Here is a 20,548-nt window from a genome sequence, read left to right as displayed (position 1 = left end):
CGTCGCGATATAAGAGCTCTACCGACTCAATTCGTTATAAGAGGTTCGAAGATGGTGCTCTCTGCAATGGCGGCACAGAACACTATGCCGGCTGGGCCGACATTGGTGATAGGCACCTCTTCTACTGGTATCAGCCTACCAGAAGCTCTGAACCAGCACCACTCTTAGTGTGGCTCCAAGGAGGACCAGGTGGAACTTCAATGATGGGGCAGTTTGTCGAAAATGGCCCCTGCGTAATTGACCCCCAAACAAACACATCGACAGTCTTCAACCCCTATTCATGGACCGAGTTCTACAATGTCATCTACCTTGATCAGCCTGTACGTGTGGGCTACTCGTACAAACCAAATAGCAGCAGTCCTCTACCGCACCATGCCGAGGAGTCTGCCATTGATTTCATCCGGGCTCTACGTCTGTTTCCAGATGCGTTCCCCGAGCTTCAGGGGCAGCCGCTCTATATTGCTGGAGAAAGCTACGCCGGACGCTGGGTACCCGTCTACGGAGCTGCAGTTCTTGAATACAATCAACAAGTAGCAACTGCTGCCGATAAAATCCCATTGAAATCGATCATGGTTGGCAATGGACTGACGAATTTCAAGGAACAGATGCCGTCACTCTATGATGTGGGATGCTTCACATTTGATGGCATTGGTCCCATATTCAATGAGACCACCTGCGGTTCGATGGCAGCTTCGGTAGACCGGTGTGAAAGACTGTCTGAGGCATGCGAGAATAATTCGGATGATCTGATTTGTGCGGCTGCTAACAAGTTCTGCTCTGACAATCTCTGGTGGATCATTGACCAGACCCTTGTTAACAGGTACAATCGTGTTGAGGAGTGCCAAGCACCAGGAGAGTGTTATGATGTCGCTGATCACCTCTCGGAGTGGATAAACTCTGGAGCGGTGCGAGACGCGTTAGAAATAGCCTCAGAGACGAGCACTGCCGATCACAATGTGACATTCGGATTGGAGAGCAAAGACATAATGGAATCATATTTGGCATCTGGGGATATAGCCGTCAGCTCTGTGCCAGCTTTAACGGCTATCCTAGAGAGCTCAGAAGTCGATGTTCTGTACTATGTTGGTATCCAGGACTGGATCTTCAACCCTCTCGGCATCCACCGTATGCTCGATGCGCTGCGGTGGAAGAGACATCCTCAATTTAGAACTTCACGCTTTGAATATCTGCCGTGGAAAAATAACAAAGGTGAAGGTGCTGGAAGAACGAAAGCGGTTGAGGGACTACATTACGTTGAGTTGACTAGTACAGGCCACCTAGTAAGTTCTTCTCATATTGGCAAGTAAGTGTAGGACTAATAGTACTAGGCACCCTATGATCAACCAGAGTCACTTTTCAATCTTGTGCGGACCTGGAGAGAGCGCGTTGAAGGGAGGCGTACGAACGGTGTAGGAGGAATGTTCACTCAGGCTGGGGATGGACCGAGCGACTTGTAAATCGAGACTGTGCATCTATTATTGACTTACTAATTCAAATCAAAAGATTCGCATTTGTCGCATCGTCTATACCAGTTACCTATCAAACAAGCGTACCAAGTCTGCCGTTGAGCGCTTATTAAACTTGAAAATATGCATTACACTGCTCAAGTCCGGATTCATGGCGCTGTTATAGCATGCTCCAGATGGAAAGCTAGTGCCCAATTGGGGAATTTGCGCGCGCTCGTCTAGAAGTGGAAATCCTCGCGCGCATAACCTCCATTTATCGGCCATGGATCATGAGAGCCTGTTCAAAACTCCACACAAAGGTACTCGAGAAATGGCGCATTGGTAATTGGATTGGAAGTCTGTCAAGGATTAAGTGACTCGCTCCGAGCATTGTTTCTAATGGCTGGCATACATAAATAGCTCGTCACCAAAACCTCAAGAATGTCTTCAGACACCTCTGATGAGAAACCGCATAACCTGAAAACAAAAGTCAATCTCCGTTAGCTCAAAATGATGAATGTTGTGGTTGCTGGCGGACTTGGTGGTGTTGGCAGAGCCATAACCGAAGCGCTTCTGAGAAGCCCTAAACACCAAGTCAGCGTGCTTTCAAGAAAGGTGAAGTAGCCTTCATACAAAATAGCCCCCTTCTGCTAACGAAAGTACAATAGGCCATTACTGATGTTGTTGCTTTCCCTGTATCGGTTGTCGATTATAGTGATGTCGATCATCTAGCCGAAGTTCTTCAATCCAATAACACTCACACGGTCATCTCCGCCATTCGTGTTACAGACAAAGATGTTGGCCAGGCGGAGATCAATCTTGTGAAGGCAGCCGACATGTCAAAGCCAACGAAGCGCTTCATCTCAAGTGATTATGGTGGCATGTGGCCGGACCCGTGAGTATTGATCATTGCGTAGGAGGTTCAATTGCTGACCCTAGGAGCTAGGCAATATCGAGCCCCTTTTATCAATGCTCGTCTCGCGACAGTTGATGCTCTTCGATCAACGAATCTCGAATTTACAACTTTCCACAACGGCCCAATGATAGATTTCTTTGGGCTGCCAGGACTTGGATCATACCTCAACCCAATAACACTTTGGTTCGACCTAGCAAATAAAAGGGCGACAATCCCTGGTACCGGTGATGACATGGCTGCATTCACTTACAGCTTGGACGTGGCTAAGTTTGTGGTGGCGGCATTGGACCTGCCTCGTTGGGAAGATGAGTCACTTATCTACGGAGATAAGCTCACGTTCAATGACATCCTAAAGCTTTATGAAGCAAGAGGTGCGTGACATTCTTTGAGACCATCCTTGGTGCTTGATGCTGACTCAATAATTCAGGGGAGAAGTGGGCGGTTACATACGACAGCTTTGAGAAGCTCGAAAAGGGAGAGTTCACTGAACTCCCTTCTCATGTGCCGCTATATAAAAGTCGCCCGAAACAGGTACTGCAGGCCGTCCTTGCCAACTATTCGATTTCAGTCATCAAAGGTTTCTGTGATATTTCTGAGGATGAGAGCTTGAACAAGGTGTTTCCGGATATCAAAACAACCCCGGTCAAAGATGCAATCGATGCGTGGTTTAAACACAAACAGACCGAGGCTGAAGTCTAAATATGGCTTTCATAGCTGTAATAGGTGAAACATGTCACAGACCCTTGAATATATCGAGTGGTAGTTGCACAGAAACGACTAAGAGGATCATTTGTGGCTCATGTCGTTCCGGCAAGAATTCGTAAATATTCCGCAGGATAAGATACTATCAGAAGAGTCACCAATGACGAGACTCTTGTCAGATCAAGAGACAGGGCGCTCCTAGAATGCGTAGACATTCCGAAATATCCCATGTGCTATGATCCAATGCGTCGCGCCGGCTCCAGACTGCCTCCATGATCCGCCCTGAGGTGCGCAGCAAATCTCCAGCCCCTGAAATGATGTTGCGAAAGCTCTGCTCCTGCTCACCTGGATCAGCCAAACATCCCGCAATACAAATAGGCCAAGCAAAAGTCCGTATCTGAGCGGAACATTTGACATCCTGAAGCAGACTAAGAACCATTTTCACATTGTGGCGAATCTCGGCGTTTGATGATTGCCATCCAGACACAGTGACATACAGATATATCAAGATTGCGTAAGTCCAGATTCGCGTAGGAGTTACCGAGAGGCCGGCGTCTGACTTAGGCAGGTCAATGTCATAGTAGGGCTGTAAGCGACTGATGTTAACAGTGCGTAAGGCCGATGAAGGTGTTGTGCGATTGAGGCGCTCTAGACCTCTAGTCAAGGAGTCAGATATTCTGTCTGCACGCCCAACTAGCTCAGGAACGGATAGTCTGCCAGCCGTTTGCATTTCTTTCTTCCAAGCTGCCAACGACGACGCTTCACCCAAGGCGCATACTACCCAGTTGTGGCAGCCGACAAAGGATGCCAGATCCAGTAGTGTATTCTCATCACGATTGCTTGGGTCTTGAAGAAGGCTAGAGTGATAATCCTTGAGACGAGGAGGCTGCTGCAACGACGTGCTTGCTATTATGTCGATGAACAGTATCACCGCCGTGAAGAATCTGAAGGCAGCTTGATCAGGATTCCATCCGAGACGTCGAGTGTGGATTGGAGTGTCCGGCTTTTCTATGCTCAGACTTTCTAAAATAGAGCGGAAATCACCCGCACCGTCTCCCGCTGCTTGGCCTTGTACGATCTGCTCAAACAGAGTTATGGCGGGATTGAGATGCATCTCCCAATCACCAGAGACCTGGATGAACATTTCAAATATCAGTAACTGGATGATACTCTCCATGACACGGGCCTTTTCCACTACGGTGGCTTGAGAATTTGATTGATTGATCTCACGAAGATCTCCTTGAATCTTCTCAAAGCACTTGTCCGCCTCTTCCACAACTTGTAGCCAAACAGACGTCTTGCACTGATTCTTGGCGTCCGGGAAGACATCGTTTAGGGCAACTGTGAAAAAATACGAGCTCAGGCTCTGTGCTGAATGGAGTACGGCTTTATTTGCTGTGAGAAAGGGCAAGAGCCAGCTCCGACTTTCCATGGGAGCCCGGTAGAAGGGGAATAAAAATGGAAAATCATAATCCAGGTACATCATAACCAACTCCAAATCGAAATCCTGGCCTAATTCATTCAGAGAAACAGCTGCAGACCCTATGGTAGAGGGACCTGGATATTGCCTCCGAAGTGGAACAGAGTCTCCATCTGAATATGACGCGGATATGTATTTCGTGCGCTTCGATATGAGTATAGGTGCTGATAATCCATCCCTCGGAACACCTTCCGCAGCGGGTACTGACCTTTGCGTCTCAGTGGTACTCGGCCGGGGAGCACTGCCCTCTATTTGTGCTGCACTAACCGGAACTTGTAGTGGAAGTGGTTCAGGCGGGGTCTGCAATTCATCAGTGTTGTAGTTCTGTTCTGAAGTGACGATGAATCCCCGAATTTGCGTGCCTCGCCTCTCACGACGACCAACTGAGCTCTCTTTGATCTGACTTTTGAGCTCGCGGGCTTTCTCTCTTTGCCTTGGTCCGCCGTCCATCCACATGGGCTTGCTGGCATCGGTGTGACACGGGATTTCTAACCCAGAGCAGCTGCTGCACACCGGCCGGTTCCCGTCGCATTTCTTCCGGCGGAGCCGACAGGTCCAGCAGCCCAAGGGTCGGCCCCCCTGCTGCCTTGCGCGACCGACCATCCGGAAAGGAAAGATGACGCAGAGATATTCCCGTCTCTAAAGCGCTTAAATCAAGGTGTCAAGGCGGGTTGCGTGGTCTCCGGTAGTCGCTAATATTAACGGCATCGGGAATGTTTTCGAGGGGACGCATTTTGGGGATGGAAATCTCAGTTGGAGGGGCACTGACAAAATAGCTTTCTTTAGTAAGCTGAATAGCAGTCACAACACTGACTTTCTGAGAGATCCGCATCTCTAAGTTAAGCCAACTCCGGACCAAACAGCCTAGTGTATGGAAGACTAGTCTACACACAAACAATGCCTTCAGTTGTCTGGAGCATAGGTATTCTGGCAACTCCGGTGGCATGCTGCATTGCGCATCGTGTGTACGGATGGTGGACATGCAAGAGTTTCTCTCAGCTACTTCTCCTAAAATCGATGTTGGCGTCCTACAGCGATTAGCTCCGCCACTTTACAGGTCACAATAGTTGAGCTCCGGGCTTCAAGGTTAGAGCCACCGCCAATAATCAGGCTCAGACGTATCTATCTTCTTGCTCAGCGGCGAGGAAACTCCAAATTCCAGTCGAACTAACATCTTCATCACTGAACTTTGACAAGTATTAAAGACTTAGCACAGACCGTTTCGCAGCTTGAAAATTACATTTTCTTGGCAACTAATCGACATTGAAGATGTAACCAAACGCTAAATCCGCCTGATTAGCTCTTCATCCAATGTTGGTGTGTTATGTCTGTGAACGTAGTCTTGTGATGATCCACTCTTGTATTAGGCTGGGCTCGGTAGTTGATGCTGGACTGATTATGAAAGGCAGCAATATTAATAGTCTTGCGTCTAGTTGACGAAAGTCGGGCACAGCACATCACAAAAACTCCCATTGGCCGACAGGAGTGAGGGGCGTTACACTTTAATCTACTTCCCCAGACTTACCCGCAACAATCGTGCAAGTGCCATCGGTAATAAACATATACCGACGCCGGCCCTAGGGAAAGGCGTGAATTCTTCAGGCTAAAGACTATTCTTGGCAGTAACAGAAGATTGCTGTGATAGCTATTCTTTATAAAGGAGCGAATAAGTGCCATAGTCGTATGAGAATGGACGAAGAGGGGATTACTATAGAGCCACTCCTACGATGATGACCTCAACCCTGTTTGCCGTACTTCTTTCTCTGGTGCCGTTGACGCTAGCTGCGTCAGGTGTGGGTGAAGTAAACAATGGAGTTCTTGATATGAGGGATGTTCAGGCCGGTCCGTACTTCTGGTCCTCCTGGCAGGAAGGCAACGGCAACTTTAGGTGCAATAACGGTGCTGGTGGCCAGTACAGCGTAACATGGTCAGGCAATGGCGGATTTGTGTGCGGAAAGGGCTGGAGTCCTGGTGGAAACAGGTGAGTTGAATTCTAGTAGAGATCGAGATGGCTTGTCCCAAGCACTTATCTAACGTATATCGATAGAGCTGTCAAGTACAATGGGACTTACAGCCCAACCGGTCCAGGATACCTCTCTGTGTACGGCTGGACAAGGAACCCTCTCATCGAGTATTACATTATGGACGCACATGGAGATCTTGCGCCCAACGAGCCGTGGACTTCCAAGGGCAATTTCACTTTTGAGGAAGGCACATACGAGATATACACTAGCACTCGCACAAATAAGCCGTCCATTGTAGGCACGGCCACTTTCCAGCAGTACTGGTCTGTTCGCACGGAGCAGCGTATTGGTGGCACAATCACGACTGGTAAACATTTTGATGCTTGGAACAAGGCAGGGATGAGGCTTGGAAATCATGACTACATGATTGTTGCGGTGGAAGGTTATACTAGCAACGGAAAGACAAGTAGTGGAACTGCTTCAATAACTGTGGATTAGGTTTTTGTCGAGGATGTCATATTGTTATGAGTTGTGGTCACTGATCAATGGTCTAAGAGGCAGATAGTCAAGTTGCGGTAAAGATATAATCTCACGCCTCCAAAGCCAGAAATAAATACAAGTTATCACTGTTGAATAATCACAAATCATTGTAATAGAGCCGAAGTGAGTTTCTCTCAGGGCCAGAATCTTTGCAGGTATCTAGGTAGCCTATCGCAGCCTATCAAGGCTTATCAGCTGTTCCAAGGTTCTCGACCCAATGTGGAAGCCACTGTGAGCGCTGAGTGGACTCGCTGATTGGCGCTTGCCTTGATTAGCTTTAGCAAGCGTCGCGCAGCAACCAGCTGCCAACAGCCTGGTGAGGCGATGTCGGATCACGAGCCCACAGCACTAGGTACTCTAGGCTAGCAGCCATAACGTCAACTGCAAATGCGACTCTTCATTTCATCACCAACCAACCGTTCGCTTCACTACGCATCATCCATCTTCCTCTTCCTCTTCCTCTTCCTCGCCTCTATCCCCGGTCTCTGAGAAGAAGCGGCTTTACGGTGCATTGACCCGACCCGACTCTCAAGATGGCGGGCTTCGCACGGCTAAATCTGGCCGGTCTAGCGGTGCTCGGCGGCGTGTCCGCTTTCCGCTTCCAGCTGCCGTTCTTCCAGGACCAGGCGCCGCTCGTCGATGCCGGCGTCAACCCCAACACCAACACCAACATCAAGCCGCTGATCGACTCGGAAGCGCTGCAGGCCAGCATTTCGAGTGACAATCTCCTAGCACGCGCAAAGGAGCTTTACAAGATTGCCAAGCTCGGGGAGGATGAGTACAACCATCCCACGCGCGTGATCGGTAGTGAAGGTGAGTTGGCCACGCTGCATCTGCATCCTCACTCCGCCATCCGGCATGAGGCATAAGGCATAAGGCTCATCGGCGATACAGGCCATCTTGGAACGGTTGCATACATCTACTCAAGCCTGGCTGAACTCGGCGACTACTACTCACTTTCTAACCAGTCTTTCCCCGCCGTATCAGGCAATGTGTTCGAGTCTCGCTTAGTCATCGGCAATGATGTCCCGAAGACGGGATCCCCGATGAGCTTGACTCCTCCCACCAAGAACAAGGAGCCGGTCCACGGCGACTTGGTCTTTGTCGAGCATGATGGGTGTGACGCATCGGACTACCCTGAGTCCGTCAGTGGAAACATCGCTTTCATCCGCCGTGGCACCTGCGCCTTCGGCACCAAGTCCGAGAATGCTGGCAAGGCTGGTGCTATTGCGGCCATTGTCTACAACTACGAGACAGATGAGGTACACGGCACTCTTGGCTCACCATCCCCAGATCATGTTGCCACCTTCGGCCTTTCTGGAGAAGAGGCTGGACCAATCCTCAAGAAGCTCAAAGACGGCGAGACTGTTGACGCCATTGCTTACATTGATTCAATCGTTGAGACGGTAGACACGACCAACATTATTGCCCAGACGGTCGAAGGTGATCCCGACAACTGCGTGATGCTTGGTGGACACAGCGACAGCGTAGCTGAGGGCCCCGGTATCAACGATGACGGCTCCGGCAGCCTGTCGCTTCTCGAGATCGCCACTCAACTCACAAAGTTCAGCGTCAAAAACTGCGTCCGATTTGCGTGGTGGGCCGGTGAGGAGGAAGGTCTTCTCGGCTCAGACTACTACGTTGAGGTCTTGCCCGAGGAGGAGAACTTGAAGATCCGTCTCTTCATGGACTACGACATGCTTGGCAGCCCTAACTTCGCATACCAGATCTACAACGCGACCAACGCTGTAAACCCAACTGGCTCAGAGGAGCTTCGAGACTTGTACGTCTCATGGTACGAGGATCACGGGTTGAACTACACATTCATTCCCTTTGATGGCCGCAGCGACTACGATGCGTTTATCCGCAACGGCATTCCTGGAGGTGGTATTGCTACTGGTGCCGAGGGTATCAAGACGGACGAGGAGGTCGACATGTTCGGAGGCAATGCTGGGGACTGGTACGATCCTTGCTATCACCAGCTTTGCGACGATGTCGGCAACGTCAACTTGACTGCATGGGAGCTTAACACCAAGGTATGTTCACTGAACCGTCGGTATGATCTGTCACTAATTCCATGTCATAGCTTGTTGCGCATTCGGTTGCCACCTATGCCCTCTCTTTCGATGGCTTCCCCAAACGGGAGAAGGATGCTGGCCTGGCTAGCGTCTACGAGCAGACAACGAAGTATCACGGACGGAAGCTTTTCATGTAATATCGAACTGGCTCTTCCCGACGTTTGTACGATTGGCGTCAGAGTAGAGGTTAGCATACTGGGACTGGAGACTAGACGCATTTCGTAAAGGCGCTTTCTGTTGTTAAATAGGAATAGAATTCTTGAAATTAGACCTTTGGCTCTCTTCCGGCCAGCAAACCTCACGGCTTTTTGCCCCAGACAAAATGAATGGGAAGGTAGAGATGATTGGATGAGTCTTTGAAGTCTCTCTTCACCCTAGCCATTAATGCTTCTATCTCCAGGTCGTTCCACCCGAGTACCCGTGCGGCGATTGCGGGGGTGTACGAGTCGACCCCTTGCAGCTGTTGGAACAATTGGTAACTGCCAAGCTGCTTCAGTTTTGGATCTTTTGGCCATGTTCCAACCGGCAACTGATCACCGATTAGTATGCCGTGGGAGACCTGACCCTAAGTAATATTGAGACCAACCTTGAGGATCTTCTCTTGCACATCCACGAAACCAGCAGCCTCCAACTTTCCTTTCCAGCGCGGTGCGATATCCAGCGGTTTGCCAAACCTCGATGTGCCTTCCAAAAGAGTGTCAAGCCAAAACTTGACCTCTTTCGCCCTCTCAAGAGTGCCGTCATCGGACGCAAAAATGGTAGACGTAGCTTGCATTTCGATATACCCACCGGGGTTAAGATGCTCGAACGCCCTCTGGAATAGCTTGTCGTCCTTGGCAATGCAGCCCTCTAGCTCGCGGCCGTGTATGAAATCAAAAGGTTTGCGGTACACCCACTCTTCTTCAAAGTCATCAACCTCAAATATGCAATTTGGAGGGGTCCTGTGCAGCTTCCATTAGCAATAGTTCTGTAATGTTTTACTGACATTTTGTAGATGTTGTTTTCGAAAATTGGAAAATCTATACCATTTAGGCTGAATGGGGCTGAGATCAATCCCCAGTACTTCTGCGCTGGGGTATTCGCTAGAGATATCTGTTAGGCGGCTTATATCATTCACCGAGAATACCTTGGACTGTGTAAACATACTCTGCAAAATCCATTGCCCATATTCCTGTTCCAGTACCCAAATCAAGAACACGCTGTGGAGTTTCACCAATTGGGGCCAAGTGCAACTTGCCACCAAGGAGGAGACGGTAAACATGATGCAGCAGGTCCATTCGGTCTTGCTCGTCCTGATCGTTTGGCTATTCTTCTATTAGAGACACTTTTTCCGTCTTAGTAGTAAGTACCCAGGTGTGGACTAACCATCAAGTACGCCCCTGCGCGAAAAGCATGGTAGCGACGGCCATTCTAGTGGATGATTAGCTTTCAACAGTAAAAAGCATTGGTGTCATTTTCATCACTAACCTCATACCTAGGCATGTGAAATTGGGTTAGAGACAGATTGTAAGCCGAAAACAGCTTGGTGAGCACTTACGTGTAGTCTACAATGCTTGAACTCAGTGATGTCATATAGCTGGATGCCTCCCTATTCCGTTCATCATATGAGCGTAAGATCTTAAATGCTGCTTTTGATTAACTAACGAGTCATTATAGGTCGAATCTCGATCGTCTGAACTATCCTGAATATAACAGAATGCGTTAACTTCGTAAGCGCGTTAACCGAGCCTCAGACGAGTTTCAAATACTCACATCTGCCTGTAAATATCCCTCACCGATCAGACCCGGGGCTGGTGGCTCTGAGCCCTGCGCATGTACCTCTTGTGCCTGCTGTTCAGTCATCTCTCAAAAGCGTTCGTGAATGGCAACACAGAAAAGAAATGAAGAGTTGCTCAACTCCTAGCTCTCTCAAACTCATATCCCCGCACATAGTCCCCACCTGAGCGGATTGGCCTTGAGAACATCTATCCCGGTTTTGCAGCTGCATCACGGTGGTGAAAGCTCCACAAGAACATAATTCTTACCAATGAAACCGAGGACAAGGCAACGCTGACCTGCACGCGATGCATCTGACCGACCTTCCCTGCGCTTAGTACACGTGTACAATGTGAGCACAACATCCTTCGCTGCAGGGTCCAGCTGTCAATGAGTCGAAAGCAGTGGGTTGCCAAGCTGCCCCTCATACGACATCTTCTGACCGGCAGTTGCAATGTCTAGAACGAGATTCAGTACACACCATCGACAGATTTTGGACATGATGTGGAAACTCGCCATCGTTCGAGACAGGGGGTCTCCAGAGCAATTAATGAATTCAAAGAAGCCTGCTTTGGTTTTAGAGCATTTGCAGTTTGCGCTCTTATCGGCATTGAGCATCTCTTTTCAGCATGCGAGTTCGGCTCGGCCCGCCTGTCACATCTGCTCGAAGGAGTTAGCCAGTGGGAACCGCCAATCCGTAGTGCACAAATGTACCCAACCGGAACCAACCCGCTCGCGCCGGGAGACATCTCACAACAAGTCGAGTAGCATTTGAATTGGAGTTGATAGTAAAGGCCTGAATTGATATTCCGAAAACTAGTTTAAAGAGTGTATTTCGTGCCTCCAAATATCGGAACCATTTGATTTGGCATTTCGTCGTGTATCATATACTTGAATCGCCAGCCCGTGCAGTGACCAGGCATGAGAACTTGTGGGTTCAATGCTTTCAGGTCATCCATGGACTTTCTCAATTTCTCCGGGTCTGCATCTGCAAGGTGATATCCACCAACAATTGCATAAAGAGGGGCATGGCCCCCGATTTCCTGTGCATGTCTTGCTGTGTTGACCACGCCTGGGTGGCTACAGCCTGTGAACACCACAAGTCCCTTTCCTAGAGGGTGGTATCAGCACATTGCATATGTTCGCAGAACGCGCCAGCAACTCACCTTTGATATTACACATGAGAAGTCTTTCATCAAGTATCATCTCATCGGCCTCCCATTTGCCACTGCTAGTGTTGAGTCGAATACCACCTGGAATACCTAGCTCGTAGTCCGATGTTCGTGGAATGGCACCAGACACAAGAAAGGTATCTTCCAATATTGTATGAACCTGGTCGGCTTTGAGTAAAAGACCACCAACAGCCTCAATATCCTTGAATGTTGGGTCGGCTTCTAATGCTATAGGCACCTGAGTCGGAGTCATAATTCCACGGTAATCTGGTCGATCCGGATGAACGTCCACCACGACTTCTGCCTGGTTCTTCGCCGCGTTTATCATCTGTATGGCGCGGAGAAGGCCACCTGTATGATCACGATGCCAGTGTGATAGCTGGATATACTCGACTGATGCCAAGTCAAGTCCTAACCTGGTCGCATTCCGCTCCCAGACATCATCCTCGGGTCCGGCATCGAAGAGAAGAGTATGTTTCTTCGGGCCCTTTGTTGCAGTCTATGATATAATGAATCAACAAACCCAATCTCGATGTTCTGCACATACTTACGATTAGAGTGGAAAATCCATGTGCTCCACAGCATATGTTGTCCATTCGCATTTGAGATTTAGCTCCGCCCAAGTTTGTGTCTTCTGACAATGGTGTGAGGGTTACTCCCATGAATGACCCTGCATGCTTGACGACAGGGTGAGGGCTGTGAGATATCAAGTCAATCTCGTCGTTCACAATAATTGTGACCTCCACGGAGTCTACTTCGGTTAGATTGTATGCGGCCATTACGATAGTAATGTCGAGTGCGAGTCGATAAGAATATGATTAACATCCAGTCAGCCGTCTCTTTATTTACTAATGTTCTTTGGCAGTTAAGTAGGCATGTACCCCAAGCGTCGACTTTAATCTCGTATTGTGCTGCAGATGCCCGCCGGGTTTGGGGTCGGCTCTGACGCCACGCTAAACATATCAAAGCCGACAACAGCGGAACTATTTACTGATTTCTGTGGGCACGCCACAAACCCACAAGGCTTGAGAGAATCAGGACATCCTAATGCATCACGAGAACAGTCTGGCGTGGAGCGTTCTTGTGGTAGTGGGGCAAGAGCCCGAAGTAATCGGCGACGTTAACTGGATCTACACCTTCTCTGCTGGGGATGCGAACGGCTTCCTGCTTGATAGAGGAATCCGAATCATCTCACGCGTAATTCTTATCTAACTATGGAGATCATTCTAGTTAGTGAAGGCTTTCAATACTTTCTCAAAACGCTGTGTCTCATGTGGCGTATTGCATCATAAACCTCTTTGGATTTCAAGATGACGATTACACATTGCCCTGTACCACTAAAGCACATGTTACGATTGCTCACGAAGCCCATAGAGATGGGAGAATATAATTTCAATTATATGTTTACACGCAAAGAAGGCCATCTAAAGCATGTGAGATGTTTCAAAGGTCAGTAAATTTGGGGTTAAAAGCCATGGGTGCCTCCAAGATGCTTGGCTCGCGGCGTTCCGAACAGGCGCTCGGCCACGCCAAGTGAGGCTAGACCGAGCAACCAGTCCTCTAGCGTATCATAAGGACACCACGCCAGTGGCAAGCAAGACTGCAGGGAATTTGTCTCGTTGACTTGCTAAGAGGAAGGAACAAGGACCATTGGGACAATAGTTGAGGAAATTGCACTTTGATTTTGATGTTTGTTTCTTCAAGTTTCCTCGTGCGGTCGGATTATGCATATTTTAAGAAGATTTTGAGTTAGACTAGTCGTGATAGTTACAGGTTGTGCTCCTTCTGTCGCCCAAAGAGGGAAAAGCCAAAACGCCGTCGTTTCATTGGTCCCGATAACGCCGCAGCCTAATTTCGAGCAACCCCTGCGCGCAGGCGGCGCGCCATCTTTAGTGTATCACAATCAAGATGCGGCTCCTGACGTTCCGAGGTGCCACATGTTCAACTCTGCTCGTGAGAACGTCGCACTGAGCTTGCAGACAACATGATACTACATCGTTGGCTGCTCATGTGAGTAACTCTGTATTATTTCGGACCTCGCAATATGGATGAATCGTTGCGAGACAGGACTCCGCCCAAGCGGAAGGCGAAGGATGAACTCGTGGAAACGCACTTGTCACACATCAAGAAGCAGGGCTCCAACCAGAACGCGCCTCGGCCAGTGAAGCAGCCCGTGCTATCTGAAGCGTACCCAGCTAGTATCCGATCAATCCGCGACCTTGAGATAGTAAGTATACGGCCCGTCCCAAGGAGACAACCCTAGATAAGGATAGCTGAAAAGATGTACAGATTCCACTAAGCGAGCTTCGGGTTGAGGCGCATCATCGTGGTCAAGGAATCATCGTGCGAACTATTACAGCACCGTATCATGGAGCCGCCGCAGTGTCAGTTGTGCTAGATGAGAACGGGAACGCGGACAAGCTCGCGTTATACAACCATAGTGATGCGTCAATTCTCTCCAACGTGCCTGAGGGCTGTATTCTTGCCGTCAAAGAGCCATACTACAAGTATAACGGTGCAAAACATGATTACATGATATGCGTCGACCACCCATCAGATGTTGTACTCCTTCGGTTCAATGATTCAATAATTCCTGCAGCTTTGCGCATGGGAGTTGATGAGGTCATGAACAAAACGTCAATCGAGTGGAGAAGTGCGGGTGACCGGGCGTTCCTTGAACGCGATCTGCCTACTGCGGTCTTTTGGTACGTAAAAGGTCATGGTGCTAACAGTCCGGGTTTAATGAAAGAATGTGCTCGTACTGACCTAGTATGTAGTTACACTGAGGCTTTGGAAGCTAGTAACTCTGAAGATATAGCGTCTAGGGCCGGTCTATATTCTAAACGCGCTGGAACCAACCTCGTACTTGGCAAATATGACGCTGCGAGGGATGACGCATTGGCATCTAAACGGGGAGAAGCCACGGACTGGAAGGCATACTTCACCGCGGGCAGAGCGGCGTATGGGTTATGTGACTACAGGGCGAGCCGCGAGTACTACGAGGCCGCGCTTGAACTGAATGCCAAGGGTCCTGGTCTGCAACGAGAATACGATCGCTGTCTTGCACGGCTTCGTGAAGAGGCTGAGGGCGTCTTTGACTTCAACAAGATGGTCGAGACAGTCAGTGTGCAAAACGTTCACCTCGACAACGCCACTTATGTGGCACCAACCTTCGTTGCCGACTCGCCCACACACGGTCGTGGTGTATTTGCAAAACGGGATATAAAGGCAGGAGAACTTATCTTTTGCGAGAAGGCAATTCTCATGCCGAATCAATACCAGCCAAATCAAGCGTCCGCAGCGCTTTACGCAATGGTCATCCGCCAGCTGTACGACAACCCTTCAATTGCACCATCTGTCCTCAGATTACACGGTGGTGATTACGAACGGTCTGGAGCAGAAGGATCTATAGTCGACGGGGTTCCCGTTGTTGATGTGTTCTTGCTCGAGTCGATTCGGCTAAAGAATTGCTTCAGCAGCCCCTTGTCTACGCTCGAAGACACGAAGCCTAACACTGAGGCTATGCGCATGGCCAAGGGTATCTGGACATATGCGAGCTACATGAACCACTCATGTGTGCCAAATTCAATGCGCTCTTTCATCGGAGACATGCTTATCTCTCGCGCAACCCGCGATATCTCTGCTGGGGAAGAGATATTCCAGCACTACGTACCAGTAAAGGCTCATCCGGCACTTCGACAAGCTCAGTTTCGCGAGGGTTGGGGTTTCGAGTGCACTTGCTCACTCTGCCTTGGGGAAGCGAAGTCCATGCCGGAAAATATTGAGAAACGGAGACAACTGCTTAGGGACATCGAGAAAATTGCGAACAAAAAGCAACCGAAGACCATCGTGCCAGACGCAACTATCCGCTCGATAGATCGGTTGGCAAAACAGCTTGAGGAAGCCCATGAGTCCGATGTCTACGACGGCCTACCTCGCCTGATGCTCATATTCCCTACTATGTATCTGTTGGAAACATATAAGTGGAGGAAGAATCACGCAAAGGTTGTTGCGACTGCGATGAAACTACTAAGGAACTTTGGCTTCGTAGTTAGGGGTGACGACCCCCGAACTATTTTTGAAAATGTTGACTATCCGTTCTTGATGACAATCCACGTCGTTACGGCGATGAAGTTCGCAGCAGATGCATACAAAGCCATGGGTCAACCAGAGCTAGCAGTTCGGTGTGCGGAGGCTGCGACGTTTGGATATTCCCTAATTACGGGCTTTGAGAATGACGCAAGTAAGCTGGAAATTGAATGACTGGAAACCCGTAGTGGCCGGGTCGGATAGGGCCGCGCAAGATGTGGTATCGCTATTCTTCTGGGCTATCTTTGTTGGATCCTTTTCTAACTCATCTATTGAGCAATCCAAGCATGAAATTGAAGTGATATCAAATTAGACGCTGTTCTTGGTCTACTACCTACTCAAGCTTGGAATCTGATTAATCCCTGCCAACATTTCGAGGTAGCTATTGTTCCCCTGTGCCGTTATGTGACCTGCGCAGTTCATCTCGAGCCCTCCGCACGTCGTTGAACTTCGGTCGGCCGAGACTTCATATTACGAGGTTAAAATTTACCTTTCAGGTTGATATAAAAGACTTGTTTGCTAGGTACATGCCATGGGTGGTGCGGAGCATGCTGAGAATATGATTGGTTATATCTTGAGAGTCTCACTAAAAATGCTATCGGAGCTTTCAGCTCCGGGCGCCGACTAGTGGAATATCCCGGAGTTTATCCCTATCCCGACTACTCCGACCCTCAGTCAAATCGACATGTCTTGGGACACACCACATCCCTCTCCGTTTCCTTGCTATGCAACACTCTCAAGTAAAGTCCGCTCCGAGAGTACCGCTGCGCCTACTGAGACGCACCTTAGTATATTGAGTAGTCGGATGGATTCCGAGACCGTGGCTAGGCTGAAGAGCCAAGGGAAGTGGGGGAGTGCTTGCACTTCCTGTGCATCAGCCAAGGTATGATCCAGAAGGAAGTGTGCTCATGTGTTCATCAGAGTGGGCTAAAAACTTCTTACTATGTAGGCAAAATGTCTTCGCAGCAGTGATATACCTGGTGCCCCTTGTGACAGGTAAGTCATGCCGCTGGATCAGGTCTTAAGCCAGCCTTGAAACTCGCGCCCTAGCATTTAGGTGTTCAGCCTGGGGGTTTGATACAAATTGCCACTCGTTCTCATTTCGTTGCTGATATGACCTATTGTAGATGTCAGCGTTTGTGCAAAGACTGCACGAATCAAATTCATCACCCGAGGAAGAAGAGAGCTAGTAAGCCATCGTATGTGTTCTCTGAGCTGGAGAGGCTGTTCTTCAAGGCCACTATCTGATTCAAATTGCGGCATGCTAAAGTGACGAACAGAAGAACGGCACAGTTAGAGGAACGTTTGAATGGTCTCGTTGATCTGTTAAGGGCCACAGGGGAAATTCCAACAAACAGCGAAGCCGCTAATGCAACTGGATACTCGATAAATTCCGCAGACACGGGTTCATCTCCAAGCAACAGTGAGCTACACTCTCTACGTCTTCCAGTGTCGACGTCATGCTGACTTTCACAGTCGAAGCCAGTCCTTTACCCTGTCTGTCAAGCAGACGATCTCCTAGAGCTTCTTCAAGTACTGAAAAGGACTTTATTACTGTACCTAAGACGTATAACTCGTTTGCACCGTCGACATGCATTTGCCGCGCCGAAGTGCAAGAAGCTCCTGCTCAGACTGAATCCGACGCAAATCTTTTTGCAATATATCAACGCCATCTTTGTCAAAGGTTTCCCTTCGTCATACCTCCACCTGCAACTAGCCCTGCGGAATTTCAAACATCGCGGCCATTCCTCTTCTCATGTATAAAGATGGTTGCCTCTTTCAAAAACATGCAGTCTATGAGAGCTCAGATGTTCTTGATTATGCAACGAATTTCAGACCATATGTTGATGCAATCAGAGAGATCTCTTGATTTGCTTCTGGGTATCATTGTTATACTTGGCTGGTATCAGAATCATTGCATGATCCATGCCCAAATGGTCAATTTGATATCCCTAGCTACCGGGCTTCTCGCGGATATGGGCCTCAACAGGCCGCCAGAAATCCAAGAACGTACAAATATCTTGGTACTCAATCCGGACCAACCACTTCCACGGACGAATGAAGAAAGAAGGGCACTTCTAGGCGTGTGGTTTCTAAGCTCGTCGTAAGTAACGATAAAAGGCGTCACGCCGCGCTACTGCTGAAAATGTATAGGATATCCGTTGGATTCCAGAAAACTGATCCGATGAGATTCTCTACTTATATCCAGCAGTGTTTGCGAGAGCTGGAGTCCGCCAACGAGTGTGATTCTGACCGTTTACTTGTTCAGCTGGTTAGAATTCAGCATTTGACTCAGAAAATTCATGAGATGACCATACGGGCCGATAGTCCAGATGAGGTGCCTGGTATACCGAAGGCGCTGGTTTCAGCCTATCAAAGGGCGTTTCAGGGAGAGCTGGACAGAGTTCACTCTTTTCTATCTGACGATTTGAAGGAAAATGGTATGTGTTACACAGTGAAAAGCGCTAACCCTAAAGAATGGTAGTATTGTTATTTATTCAGTGCTAACCATACCTGGGTAGAGCTTATCACCTGTGCTTTACAAGCCGCAAGGCTTCATCTATACGAACCTCCTATTATCGATGCTGCATTGCTGGAATCACTAAGCAATACTATGACACCTGGCGATCCAAGCTTGCCATCTGCACTTGACATTTTCTATCTTGCCAAGGCTGCCCTTCGCACATTCTACGACCATTGGTTCAATATACCCATATCATCTTACCTTTACCTTCCGTTACCTGTCTGCATGCAGCTTATTTATGCCATCACCATGCTTTCGCGATGGGCGAAACTACTAGGACCTGGGCGCTCGGCACCTATTAAAGTACTACCGCCGCAGAAGCCCCTTTTCGACCCATCGACTCGCATCCCTTCAGGCCCGGCGTCATACGGCGCCGGCCTAGCACCTCCACCCGACTTCGCCTCGAAGTCGACACCATCACAGTCTCATACACACCACGATAACGGAAGTCATAGCTTAAATAATCATCTTGAAGTTGCAGCAGACCCGTCTCTCTCCAACGCCATCGCAGTTCTGAAAGCTAAGTTGTTGGCCTTACCAGACCTCAGCCTCGACATCATAGGAATTCTGGGTCAAATTCATGATAGATTCGAGCAAGTAAACCAAGAGACATCGAAAGGAGCTTGGAAGAGCACTATATGGGATCTGGGGGCTAGAAAGGTCCTTATTACTCGCGCTAAGCTAGAGCGGTGGGCCGAGATCATTGCATCAGGCTGCTCAATAAGCAGGAATCCACACCAAAAAAGTCATGCGCGTGTTCGGGAAGCTGACCAAGACTGCGGAATTGCATGCGGGATCGGCTTGAGCGATTCAGTGGGAAGTACTATGGAAGGAGTCGAAATAACTGATGGTGGCTACCTTGCTTTACCTGAGAAGGAATTAACATCAGCAGTGCTATCCCAAGGACAAGCCTCTAGAAGCCCACCATCTATGCCTGACGGCGTAGAAGGTTGGCAGAGCAATGCAGAGTGGTCAAACGACTTGTTTGATCAGATTGACCCTAGTCTATGGTTTGATGATACGGGAGATTGGGGGACGATAGCAATGCATACGGCCAGCAACTTGCCGAGTTATGATTAATTAGCAAGCATAGGATATCATGTTATGATAGGACCCGTCAAGTGTGCAAAATTATATTGAGATTCCGGACTACACAAGAACAAGATGAATACTAGTTTTTCGTTGCATTCTGCTTTGCAATATTGCTGACTGGATTTCCAAGGAACATGAATTACCTTAATCGCACTTCGTACTGTCTAGTATGAGCAACAGATTGGGTATTTGATTTATGTGCATAACTAGACACATTGCTAAAACTTTGCCGCAAAAACAAGGTCTTTCACTATCTTTCGGTAAGAGCGAGTGGTAGTTTCGAGTGATTCGATTGCCCACGCTTCATTTCTCTAGTTTATAGTCACATGTCAGGGGTTTAAACTCGAAGGCATTCTATTGAACCGTTTCTGGCAAGTAGTATTAGAACCCACGTTACACTGTGGCCGGACAGCGGGACAATTTGATGAACTGTAGGTACAGAAATGTTCCGGGGATAAGGTAATTCTCGGTCAGCACTCGGTAGTATCACTGGAATTTTGGCCGCTGGACACATCATAACGAAAATTATTCAGCGTGTTTGCCGATCCTGGTGTGCCATTCATACAAGTCTTCTGCGTAGTATTCGGCCATGCTTGGCGAAGCGGGGGTGGTGCCCTACCTACACTTCCCTGACTGCAGGGAGAACCTTTCAATGCCGAAATCAGCGGAGCCGTTGACCTAGTTGGTCTGCTGTACTGTTGCATTGAGATGGAGGATTGTCGGCGGATCACGAAATTGCAATGTATTTGCGGCATTCCTTGACCACCGGGCTACGTCATTGGAGCGTACTA

General features: G+C 48.8%; 4 protein-coding genes across 4 annotated transcripts; 3 read left to right on the top strand and 1 right to left on the bottom strand.

Moving 5' to 3' along the window:
* Window positions 1-2,593: 2,593 nt before the first annotated feature.
* Window positions 2,594-3,060, top strand: UCRPA7_8512 (putative nmra-like family protein; the record flags this gene model as incomplete). The annotated part of the gene is made up of 2 exons (XM_007921025.1): window positions 2,594-2,732; window positions 2,789-3,060. 2 exons carry the CDS (start codon window positions 2,594-2,596, stop codon window positions 3,058-3,060), a joined length of 411 nt encoding a protein of 136 aa, XP_007919216.1.
* Window positions 3,061-7,580: 4,520 nt separating this feature from the next.
* Window positions 7,581-9,262, top strand: UCRPA7_8511 (putative aminopeptidase y protein; the record flags this gene model as incomplete). The annotated part of the gene is made up of 3 exons (XM_007921024.1): window positions 7,581-7,860; window positions 7,942-9,083; window positions 9,134-9,262. 3 exons carry the CDS (start codon window positions 7,581-7,583, stop codon window positions 9,260-9,262), a joined length of 1,551 nt encoding a protein of 516 aa, XP_007919215.1.
* A 428-nt stretch (window positions 9,263-9,690) lies between these two features.
* Window positions 9,691-12,654, bottom strand: UCRPA7_8510 (putative metallo-beta-lactamase superfamily protein; the record flags this gene model as incomplete). Its single annotated transcript, XM_007921023.1, has 8 exons — window positions 9,691-10,066; window positions 10,272-10,429; window positions 10,491-10,535; window positions 10,663-10,713; window positions 11,150-11,208; window positions 11,797-11,991; window positions 12,047-12,551; window positions 12,604-12,654. 8 exons carry the CDS (start codon window positions 12,652-12,654, stop codon window positions 9,691-9,693), a joined length of 1,440 nt encoding a protein of 479 aa, XP_007919214.1.
* Window positions 12,655-14,096: 1,442 nt separating this feature from the next.
* On the top strand, window positions 14,097-16,315 carry UCRPA7_8509 (putative tpr domain-containing protein; the record flags this gene model as incomplete). Its single annotated transcript, XM_007921022.1, has 3 exons — window positions 14,097-14,279; window positions 14,342-14,757; window positions 14,830-16,315. The coding sequence occupies 3 exons, from the start codon at window positions 14,097-14,099 to the stop codon at window positions 16,313-16,315; spliced, it is 2,085 nt and encodes a 694-aa protein (XP_007919213.1).
* Window positions 16,316-20,548: the final 4,233 nt, after the last annotated feature.

This window comes from Phaeoacremonium minimum, assembly GCF_000392275.1.
Source record: "Phaeoacremonium minimum UCRPA7 unplaced genomic scaffold PA7_03_scaffold_597, whole genome shotgun sequence".
Classification (NCBI taxonomy): domain Eukaryota; kingdom Fungi; phylum Ascomycota; class Sordariomycetes; order Togniniales; family Togniniaceae; genus Phaeoacremonium; species Phaeoacremonium minimum.
The sequence above is the reverse complement of the archived record's forward strand: the minus strand, read 5'-3'. Positions and strand labels throughout refer to the sequence as shown.